General features: G+C 32.4%; 1 protein-coding gene across 1 annotated transcript; it reads right to left on the bottom strand.

The window, feature by feature from the left end:
• Window positions 1-7,497: 7,497 nt before the first annotated feature.
• LOC149923445 (serine/threonine-protein kinase 10-like) lies at window positions 7,498-9,023 on the bottom strand. The gene is made up of 3 exons (XM_090160741.1): window positions 8,809-9,023; window positions 8,484-8,736; window positions 7,498-8,421 (listed from the first exon to the last, which is right to left on the bottom strand). The coding sequence occupies exons 1-3, from the start codon at window positions 8,913-8,915 to the stop codon at window positions 7,642-7,644; spliced, it is 1,140 nt and encodes a 379-aa protein (XP_090016867.1). The 5' UTR covers window positions 8,916-9,023; the 3' UTR covers window positions 7,498-7,641.
• Window positions 9,024-12,467: the final 3,444 nt, after the last annotated feature.

Consider the following 12,467-nt stretch of genomic DNA (forward strand, 5'->3'; position numbering starts at 1 on the left):
TTATTTAATTAATTTGTGTATCTGAAAAGTATTTATTGAAAAATAAGTGGGTTTTACTATTTATCACGGTTTTTTTTATATATATATATATATATATATATATATATATATATATATATATATATATATATATATATATATATATATTGGAATTGTTACAAAAGGTTCTTTTAAACGTAACTTAGTACATTAATTTTAAGTTCAAAACGTATTAAGAGCCCTTCAGAGTACTATAAAAGGATTTCATTTACAAACTAAATTAATATTTTCTTCAAACTTTCAATTCGTTATAATTTGAATTTAAATGAAAACATCATGGATTATAGGTGCGTAATCTACTATTAGACCGAACTAATTAAAAAAATACTTAAAGTAAGTGGTTTTACTGATAAACTCTAAAGGAATTTTGGAATTTTCTAGAATAGCAAAGTAAAACTAAAACGTAAACCAAGTTTAAAACGAAACTAATAACTGGGAGAAAGGTTGAAGTAAGTAATTTTTTTGATTTTTCGTGTTTTAATTTTTGAGTTCCCTATATTATTATAAACTAAATTAAATATAATTTTTGAAAATTTGTGATAAAAGATCTGCTCCTTCGTGTTTTACATATATTTAAAAACTCGAGATTTTAATGAATTGTTTTCAAAGCATGAAAAATATAGCAGATCCTTTGATTTTAATTGTAGTTAGTAGTTACTTAAAAAAGTGTGTATTTTAAATTTTGTTTGTAAAAGTTTTTTTTGAAAAAGTTTAGTATTATAGTTTAAATTTATTAAATAAAATAAAATATAAATTATACATTTGGTTTAGTATTTTACTATTGCAAGTAAAATTAATAGTAATTTCAATTACTTTTTTAGTTTTTTTTTTGACAAATATTCAAACTATTTAGTTATTTCAAAAACAAATACGTTGAATTATTTGGTATTCGAAATACTATTGGTTAGTTTTTATATCTTTAATTTTATTTTTCAGAACAATTTCTCTTTGTCTAGCTTCTTCTAACTTTAATTTAGATGGCCTTAAAGCCAAGTATTTAACAAATTTTGTAACCAAGTAGATGGAGCTTTAAACAATTTTTCAGTCATGTAGTCAAGGAAATGTTCAAATATACGTGTATTTGGTCATTTTGATGGTCAAATAGCCCAGTATGGAACTGCGAGATGATAGTCAGACATTGAGACGCGGGTGGCGCCCGTGCCCGAGCAGCCCCGTCGGTGCCCCATTTCACATTTCAGACGTCGACGGAGGCTCGGGTCACCATCAGGGCGAGGGCGCGGACGCTGGGGCATGGGAGCCACCCGCGTCTCAATGTCTGACTATCATCTCGCAGTTCCATACTGGGCTATTTGACCATCAAAATGACCAAATACACGTATATTTGAACATTTCCTTGACTACATGACTGAAAAATTGTTTAAAGCTCCATCTACTTGGTTACAAAATTTGTTAAATACTTGGCTTTAAGGCCATCTAAATTAAAGTTAGAAGAAGCTAGACAAAGAGAAATTGTTCTGAAAAATAAAATTAAAGATATAAAAACTAACCAATAGTATTTCGAATACCAAATAATTCAACGTATTTGTTTTTGAAATAACTAAATAGTTTGAATATTTGTCAAAAAAAAACTAAAAAAGTAATTGAAATTACTATTAATTTTACTTGCAATAGTAAAATACTAAACCAAATGTATAATTTATATTTTATTTTATTGAATAAATTTAAACTATAATACTAAACTTTTTCAAAAAAAACTTTTACAAACAAAATTTAAAATACACATTTTTAAAATTTAACTACACCAGCTCCAAGTCAGCTAGCGACTTTTTTAAGTAACTACTAACTACAATTAAAATCAAAGGATCTGCTATATTTTTCATGCTTTGAAAACAATTCATTAAAATCTCGAGTTTTTAAATATATGTAAAACACGAAGGAGCAGATCTTTTATCACAAATTTTCAAAAATTATATTTAATTTAGTTTATAATAATATAGGGAACTCAAAAATTAAAAAACGAAAAATCAAAAAAATTACTTACTTCAACCTTTCTCCCAGTTATTAGTTTCGTTTTAAACTTGGTTTACGTTTTAGTTTTACTTTGCTATTCTAGAAAATTCCAAAATTCCTTTAGAGTTTATCAGTAAAACCACTTACTTTAAGTATTTTTTTAATTAGTTCGGTCTAATAGTAGATTACGCACCTATAATCCACGATGTTTTCATTTAAATTCAAATTATAACGAATTGAAAGTTTGAAGAAAATATTAATTTAGTTTGTAAATGAAATCCTTTTATAGTACTCTGAAGGGCTCTTAATACGTTTTGAACTTCCAAAATAAATTAATGTACTAAGTTACGTTTAAAAGAACCTTTTGTAACAATTCCAATATATATATATATATATATATATATATATATATATATATATATATATATATAAAACCGTGATAAATAGTAAAACCCACTTATTTTTCAATTAATACATTTCAGATACACAAATTAATTAAATAAAAGTATTTAAATAAGAATTGCTTCACTAAATTATGCATTTGTACTTTAAATAATACCTGATTTTGAAATTATATTAGAATAATTATATTGTTAAACTTCTTTCATTTTTAAAAATGTAGTAGAAAATGAAAGATATTTTAATTAAAACATTTCTTAATTTCTTTATTACCTAAAAATATTTACAATATTTACAAATTTTTATATTGTTTAACTTCTTTCATTTTTAAAAATGTAATTGCTTGACTTAAATAAAGCGTGAAAATTATTAGTTTCAAATGATATTTACAAATCTTATCAACTCTAAAGTCCATTTTTCAGGTATTAGTAAGTATTTCATACAAACTAACTTCTAAAATATGGATTTAGTTCGTAAATAAAATTCTTTTAAATTACTTTGAAGGACTCTTTATACGTTTTGAACTTTAATAATATTAAAAACAATAATCTAAGATACCCTTTAAAGTTAAATTCCTTTAGTTTATCAGTAAAACCACTTACTTTAAGTATTTTTTAATCCGTTCGGTCTAATAGTAGATTACGCACCTATAATCCATGATGTTTTCATTTAAATTCAAATTATAACGAATTGAAAGTTTGAAGAAAATATTAATTTAGTTTGTAAATGAAATCCTTTTATAGTACTCTGAAGGGCTCTTAATACGTTTTGAACTTCCAAAATAAATTAATGTACTAAGTTACGTTTAAAAGAACCTTTTGTAACAATTCCAATATATATATATATATATATATATATATATATAAAACCGTGATAAATAGTAAAACCCACTTATTTTTCAATTAATACTTTTCAGATACACAAATTAATTAAATAAAAGTATTTAAATAAGAATTGCTTCACTAAATTATGCATTTGTACTTTAAATAATACCTGATTTTGAAATTATATTAGAATAATTATATTGTTAAACTTCTTTCATTTTTAAAAATGTAGTAGAAAATGAAAGATATTTTAATTAAAACATTTCTTAATTTCTTTATTACCTAAAAATATTTACAATATTTACAAATTTTTATATTGTTTAACTTCTTTCATTTTTAAAAATGTAATTGCTTGACTTAAATAAAGCGTGAAAATTATTAGTTTCAAATGATATTTACAAATCTTATCAACTCTAAAGTCTGTTTGTTTTATTTAAAAAATAGGCTTGTTCACTTTCGATTATTTAAACATTTAACAATTTTTATTTAACTATTGGTTATTTAAATAAATACCACTTTTATTCAAATAAATGCTTGGTTGGGTACAAAACACAATTAAATAAGTTAAAATGATATTATTTTTACCAACGTTTTTTAAATAAATCGGAAAATATGTGGATAAAAATTAATCGACTGCCGAACACTAGAAGCAATTCTAATTTAAATGCGTATATTTAAATAGGAAAAAATGAACGATTCGATCGGAGGCATATCATTAATTTAACGTATTGAACGTAGAGTAAGAGGCTTTTGTAGTAATTACTACCTATATTTGCATTTCAGAAATCTATTTTAACATATTGAACGCCAAGAAAAGAGGCTTTTGTAGTATTTACTACCTATATTTCCATTTCAGAAATCTATTCGAACATATTGAACGCCAAGAAAAGACGCTTTTGTAGTATTTACTACCTATATTTACATATTGGAATGTAATTTAACGTATTGAAGGTAAAGTATAGAGATTTTGTAGTATTTTACTACCTATATTGGCATTTCGGAAGTATATTTTAACGTGTTGAATGTAGAGTATAGAGAGTGTTGTAGTATTTTTCTTCCTACGTGACTACACCGGAAACGTCTCTGTGTTATTCGCTTTAGTAATCAAGCCGACTCTGAACATATGTTTTACTCTTTATTCTACGAGGTTTAAACATACACCATTTCAGTACATTCTTAACTTATTCCATACGCTATTTAAAACACATGCGATAAAGATAACGAGGAAACAAGTTAACTCTGAACATATATGTAATGCTCTATACGTGAAGGATGTTGTAAGCTTAAATTCATAATGGTTAATGTGTAGTATTTTTCTACCTTTTTACATTTTATAGTATTTCTTTATCTATATTTGTGTATCGGAAATGTATTTTAACGTATCGAACGTAGAGTAATTTTTTTTTTTATATTTTCTTTATATATTTGCGTATCAGAGTTGTGTGTTGTCGTATTAAAAGAAGAAAAAGGAACTTTTCATAGTGTTATTCTACCTATTTACATATCGGAAATGTATTTATATTTTAATGTATTTAAAAAATAGGTAATTGTTTTTATTGGCTTGACTTAAATAAAGCGTGAAAGTTATTAGTTTCAAAATGATATTTACAAATCTTATCCACACAAATTTAATTTAATTTTAATTTTAGTGTTTTATAGTATCTTTCTGACTATATTTGTGTATAAGATTTGTATTTTACCCTATTTTAAATATGGGTAAGTTGTTTATATTTATATTTACATATTGGAATTGTATTTTACGATAATAAAAGTAGAAAAAGAGATTTTTGGCGATATGTTTCCACCTATTTACATATCGGAAATAGATTTTATTGGATTTAAAGTAGAGTAAAGATGTTTCTTGTGTGAAAGTTTGAAGAAAATATGAATTAAGTTCGTAAATAAAATCCTTTTATAGTACTTTGAAGGACTCTTAATACGTTTTCAACTTGAATAAAATTAAAAACAATAATCTAAGATACCTTTAAAGTTAAATTCCTTTAGAGTTTATCAGTAAAACCACTTTAAGTATTTTTTCAATCCTTATACCTATATTTACATATTGGAATTGTTACAAAAGGTTCTTTTAAACGTAACTTAGTACACTAATTAAGTATTTTTAATTTACCGTAATTAAAATATAGGTAAGTGGTTTTTATCTTATTTTATACCTACGGAAGGGATAAATAAATTATAGCAATAAATTTTTGGAGTTTGGAGATGGGTGGAAAAAAAATAAGGCTCTTCGTTTTTCCAACTGCTTTTCTGATGTACCCAAAAATGGACCAAAATAGACCAAAAGTACCCTTAAAACGACCAAAGTCACCATTTTCGGCCCTATGTACCCCATTTCGGACCAAAAGTACCCCAAACTGGACCTATTAGCTTTATTGTAATGTTAAACTCCCATAGAGATTCCCCTAAAAGAAAAAAACTTGCGCTCCAATTTTGGGTACATGAATTATTTCGGAGAGGGAATCTATGTTTTAAATTCAAATTAACCGCGCGCCCGGGCAATCCGCGCCTCCCAGGTAATCCGCGCACGCGCGCGCTATCTTCCTGCCTAGGTTATCAAGTATCATACAACTTACATAATTTCCACTTATTTCGTACGATAAAACGCGATCGAGATATTCGTTTTAAGAAATACTCGTGAGATTGGTTCAAGTGTCAAGCGTACTACAATGATATTAAAATGAAGTTTAAAAATATTTCCATTCTACTTTAACAACGAATATTCCATGACGTCAAAACACTCTTAAATTCAAATTAACCGCGTCCCCCGGGGTAATCTGCGCACGCGTCGCCTAGGTTATAACTTTTTACATCATTTCAACTTATTCCGTATGATAAAACGCGATAAGATATACGTTCAAGTATCTTTCGAGATAAGCGTAGATAAATGAACAAGCTGGCCTGGACACAATATGTTGATATATGAGAAAACAAATCGTCGCGAGATATACCCTAAATACATTGACTTTTCGACGATTTTACCCTCATTTCACCCCTTAAATCCCGGAACCCGATCCCGAACCCAAACCCGAACCCGGGACTGATGGGTCGACCTCACTTTCCTTCTACTTTCCTTTTCGTGAACTATTCGTATTGCCATCCAATACCCTTACTAGGGATCACTTTGATAAATTAGTTAAACCTCTAATTAAAAGCTCTGTTCGTCAACGTCATTTAGCATGTAGAGTGATTAACGATTGGAATGCTATGCCGCTGGAGATCCTACAATAGCCATAGACTAGCAATTACAAAATGGATTCGCAAAATTTATCACAATAATGGACGCTTCAATAAAACATCATTAAGGAAATCGCCAAGAAGTAATTTAACATAATTATTCATAAGTTTGTCATAAAAGTATTTTCTTTAATGAAACCTTGTTCACGGGAAATGACGTAAATTACGTCACTTCCAACTACTCAACGAAAAAAGCGTCAACAACTTTATAGATGGGAAAGTGGAAGCTAGGCTTTGACGCCTTGAAAGGCCTAAATAAAATTGTGTTCTTTTTAGTTTTAATATTTAATTATAAAATTGTATGGATTTATTACATTTTGCTTATCACACGACGATGAATCTGTTACAGAGTAGAACTTCCCGGTTACCGTCCCGTAGCTCATGTTTCAAGCGAATAACATTAGTGGTATGAAAAGATAAATACTTATCTACATGATATATATTATATACTTTTGGTAACAAGTAACAAGAACGACAAGTTAAAGAAATTTCCAATAAAATATTCCTTTTTACGAATATCTCATAGTTCGAAAAATAAAAAGTCTATTTTTAAGCATTTCAAAAGACGTTGCGAAGCAATGGAAAGCCAAATAGTGGATATAGATGGAGAATGCAATGTACGAAATGCGTTTGAAAAATGTTTAATGTCTACCGCTGGAAATTCTGGCTATTTTATTTCCATTTAAATATATTTGGTTCGAGTTTCGCGTTTTAATTTTATTTTCGAAAACCTATTGGTCCAAGTATTTCGTAAGTTTCTTAATTACATTTATTTGTTAGGATTAATCATTTTTGCCCCCTTTTTATTATGGACTTTTCTACTTTTTCGTGTAATTTAACTGCATTATAGTCCATTGATGGTTTTCATTAACTAACTCCTCCTACTTTTAAAAAAGCCAATTACACAGACCTGTATATAACATAAGAAAGATAATACAAGTACCGTAATTTTATTATCAATGAATATAATTAATGTACATATTTCAAGTTGAAAATAAAACTAATTCGTCTGCTATTTAATTTCTCGTTGAATATACCGAGATAAATTTAAACGATTGAAACGAAAGACAAAGTATGTACTTTCAATCGTAATGAAATTTTGCTGGAAAAAAATGTGGAATTATTGAAAAAAAAAATATATAAATAACTTTTTAAACTAATTAACACTGGGTTCCCACCAATGTAAGCTAAGTTCTTTGGCAAAGTCATTGTCAAAGCTTAGGAATTTCTTTAACGAGTGTTTGATAAATCGGCCAGATTCCATTTGCAAAATGTAAGAATGGTAACGCAATTTCTTCGCACTTGATCGTTTATTGGGATTATTGTTGATGGTCAGTTTGAAAAAGTGGGCGAGAGATTTCATAATTTGGTCGTCCAACTCGGCGCTAGGATAGGCTCTCGATACGCAACTTTTCAGGCTTTCTGACTCTTGAAGTAGGTTTATCAATGGTTCACGCTGGGCCAAGAAATCCAACAAAACCGCTTCGTTTTCGGAGTTGTCTAATTTTTCCAAATTTTCGAAGATCTGTCCACCAGTAAGAAGGAAAGCGGTCAACAAACCCAGACACCAAATGTCCACTTTCTCGGCGTCAACAAGATCAGCCGTCTTAGCGGCTGTCAAAGTCTCGGGTGGTTGCAGCGCAAGAGGACAACCTACGCTTCGGACATCCACAATCGGTCTGTTAGTCAAAAACGTGAAGTCGGCGAGCGTGGCTTGTCCGTCTATTCCCAGAAGTACGTTGTCGGCTTTTAGGTCCAAATGGTACATTTGGTTCTTGTGCAAATAGTGCACAGCGTCCAAAATTTCGAGAATCCATTGTCTAACTATTTGGAAAGAACGAGGGCTGGTCCTGAAATGTGCGTTCATCACTTTGGAACGCAGATTGCCTTGACATAGGGGCATCATGTAGGCGGTCCATTTGTAGCTATCCTCCACCTAGAAATATTAACGTTCTTAAATTATATCTTCGTGATTATGCGTTACTTCGTATCAAATACCCCTTTGCTGTCCTCCAAGCCGTAAAGATCCAAGTTTTCCAACGGAATATGAGCGATCAGAGATAGGATATTGGGGTGTTCTATCTTCATCCAACAGGCTATAACTTCTTCATCTCGAAAGGGTTCCACTTTAACTGCAATCTCTCGTTTCGAGTACTGATTAGTCATTTTAGCCACTGCCCCGTTAGAACCCCAGTCCAGTAATTCTTCGAATCTCAAACCTTGCTCTTTTCCTACAAGCTCAATGCTTTTTCTTTAAATATATAAATGTTTAACTGTAAAATATTGTTCACGGTAACCTTAACTAACTTTCGTGAAAAATTACAGATATAATTCTTCCGTCACACTTTCCGTGGAACTGGTCGTTGATAACTTTGCATCATTGGCGACTGGTTTAGGTTCTTGCTTAGAAATAACTTGAGTCGATGTCATTTTGGAATTTAATCGAAAAAGTGAACTATCTCGCTTAAAATCTTTGACAAACAGATTTTTAAGCCTATTTTATTTTTCAAATATTGCGCGTACTGCTTGGCACGCGGGCGGAGCTGCCAGAGAGGGCAAGGCCGGCAGCTTCGTAATCAGGGCTGAAAAACGGATTTGTTATCACCCACGTCCTACCTACGAGCAACAAATACAGCACCCCGCACAAGGAGAACGCAACCCGCCAAAAGTCGTTAATTTTCTTGCGTACATTTTCCATGGGTTAGACGCTTTAGCGCCTGCTGCCGTCGGAAGGGGAAAATTCGGAAATTGTCTTCCCCCTTTCCGTAAAACGTTCAGCGTAAAGGTTCGTCCAATGAAATTTGTACACAAAACTGCGTTAGCGTGTTTAAAGGCTAGCTGCGTTCTCCTTGTGTTTGTTGCTCCTAGGTCCTACGGAGCTATTCGATTTTCACCCTGATTTCTCAAAAGAATTCGAGGCAGTAGCATTGACCTTTGACCTTTTGTTCGTTGCAGCCTGACATTTCTTGTTCTTAAATTAAAATAGTTCTTTCAATAGAGTTTTAATGTGGGTATTAGGTCACAGTCTCTTACTTATACGAGTATACGAGCGCGCCAGAGGAATATAATTTTTTCTAGCGCACGTGCGAAGGAAATACTTATAAAGGTGTGTCTTGTAACGTAAATATTATATTTTATACTATTTATTCATTTTATTTTATAGAAACATCTATTAAAGTTAAATGTGGTCATGGGTGTGGTGGAGTTGAACCCATTGAGTTGGGAATATAGTACTTCTAGAGCCAAAATTTGTATTTGAGGGCTGGGGGCACTTTCTAGAAACGGTGCCTACGTTAACTTTGGCACCGCTTGAAATCACGTACGAACCGAAACAGCTATCACTAGTTGGTGGCGTCATCTACCGCAAGTTAGCGGTGATAATAATTTAAGCCAGTGGCGCTATCTACCACTAGCGTTAAACGAGTAGAAGTAGATGACATTTTCTTTGAAAGATAGGTGACGCCACCGACTAATGATAACGGTTTTGGTTCGTACATGATTTCAAGAAAGTGTTCCTCTAGGCCCTAGTGTATTTTTCCCTACGAACCTTGGGCCCCAGCCACAGCAGATATAAATTGTGGCTCTAGAAGTACTATATTCCCAACTCAATGGTTGAACCATGGACTAATTAACATGGTTGAACCATCTAAGTTACTGACCAGTTTCCCCGGACCATTTATCGCCACTCCCAGATGACTGTGGATGCTTGGGTCTTAGCAAAGATAATTTAAACTCGTACCCTAGATTCGAATACTGAGAGCTTTCCCATTGACGGTTTTGTTACGAAGAGGGCTATAAGTCGCATGAAGACTTGGCCCTCTAATACCTAAGACAAACCGAAAAACAATTAAAGTATATTTGATTTGATTTTTGATTTGAAGCGTTTACCCTTTTCCGGCACGTGATCTCAGAAAAATCGGGATCCATCGGTTGCGGTAAGGCGCAAACCATGGAGCGAATTTTTTCTGAGTTCCAGCGGGAAGTGGGTAAACGGTATTGGCAACGCGCGAGAGACTGATTTCGAATCTAGGGTACGAGTTTAAATTATCTTTGGTCTTAGGTAGGAAATCAAAGCTAGATTTTATCGTTGTTTTGGCAACTTCCTGCAGATAGTTTCTTTTCGCCTGTTCTCGGAGTAAAAGTGTACTCTTTTTACCCTAACTAGTTTAATTCACCTATTCCTGGATGAGACTTACTCCGCCCCATAAACAATTCGCTTATTCCGGAGTATTAGGGCTACTCTTTTTACTCCTGAAAAGTAGGTGTAAATAGAGAAAATCGGATGTTGTCGTCTGCTAGCCAGAATTTATCTGTTAAAAAGGCCACAGGCAGTTGCCCTTTTGGAAAAACGTTTTTACTCAGACTCAAACTCTTCGCCACCCCAAAATCGGAGTGAAATGACGTTATAGCCTAACTCTTCTTACCCTACCCCAAAGTCCCGGAACAAGCGAAAAGACACCACCTTACATTAGATTGGAACAGGAGTAGAAAGACCCGCGCTGGTTTGAAAACTTAATCAACTATCAGTATTCATTCTAGCAACCTATTCTAGTTTTGTGTAAATTTTAAAATGGTGGTATTGTAACATTCCTTACAAATTCTATCTTATTTTAGTATTCCATAATTTGCGCCTGTTAATATCCAAAACGAAATCATCTATGCTACTCCCTAAAATGCATAGGTGGCAAACCTTGGCATAGTTGGCATAGTTCCTGATACAAAACAACAATGCCTTATAAATAGTGATTCCGCTCCTTGGTTTACTTGCTATAGTAGCAATGTTTACAGTAGAAAATCGAACTATGTCGGAACTATGCCAACTATGCCACATATGCATTTTAGGGAGTATCATAATCGATGATATTTGGATAGCAACCTCTCCTGCACACGCGCATTGTCATTTTTGACGGATCATGATTTTTTTTGTCATTTTTGATTTTTACAGAATAGCCTCCCAGTCTATGTCCACATTACCAGTGATAAGTATATTAGCTTCATCCCCTCTAGATGTAGAGGGAAAAGATACTGTTATATTCGATGCTGATGTTGGCGGTGCATACACCGCGTCGCTAGCTCCGAATGTGTTCCCGCGAAACGTCCATTTCTCTAGATACAAATTTAACTGATGCGTAGTTCAATTCCCTGTATTTAGTCATAGTAGTGTCGCGCCACGGATATGGATCAAAGGGGGATTCTCGTCCCCCATATTTAGTCATCTCCCCAAATCTCTGCAAATCTCCGAAATATTGTGAGAAATCACTGACAATCGTAGAAAAATTGTGAGAAATCAGTAATCAGGCCTACAAATGTTTTACGAGTGACTAATCCCTCGCTTAAATGATATTTATAGTAAGTCTATTTTCCGAGTGAGTGTCGTCTATCCAATGAATTTAAAATACGCGCAACGTCCTTCATTCGACATAGATTAACCCCTCCCCCTTACACCTTCCAAGTGCATGCATGTACAATTTCCTACCTTTGGTATACAAAAGCGTCAACCAAAGGTTGATTGAGTAGGAAGAGATGTTATATTGGACATAGAAAAAAGATATAACTAAGATGACGTCACAATTCAACTGTATTTTTTCTTTTAATAGCTGTACTAGTAGAAACAGGGTTATTCCACTTGAGAAGGTTGGACTACGGTAGCTTTCGGATGGCTCATATAAATCAGACTTGTTTTCAGTGGCGTAAGTAGCGCCCCCGAGAACTAGGGGGCCCCCAAACGTTTCTGATTAAAATCGGTGCTATTTAAAAGGGCTCCGAGTCGTTTTTCGCAGCGGGGGGGGGGGGGGAGTTCCTAGTTACGCCACTGCTGGTTTTCCCAAATTTTCCCTCTTTTATCATTATTGCACGGGGGGCGCCATCTAGGTAATCTATTTCTTAACTTTGTAAAAAAATAAAGATAGCAATAATTTAAAGTTGTAAAAGTAAATAAGTTTAATAAAATTAATTTCATATCTAATTGACCCCCCTATTGTG

The sequence above is a fragment of the Leiobunum rupestre genome, chromosome 10 (genome assembly GCF_980474605.1).
Source record: "Leiobunum rupestre chromosome 10, qqLeiRupe1.1.hap1, whole genome shotgun sequence".
In the NCBI taxonomy this organism is placed as follows: domain Eukaryota; kingdom Metazoa; phylum Arthropoda; class Arachnida; order Opiliones; family Sclerosomatidae; genus Leiobunum; species Leiobunum rupestre.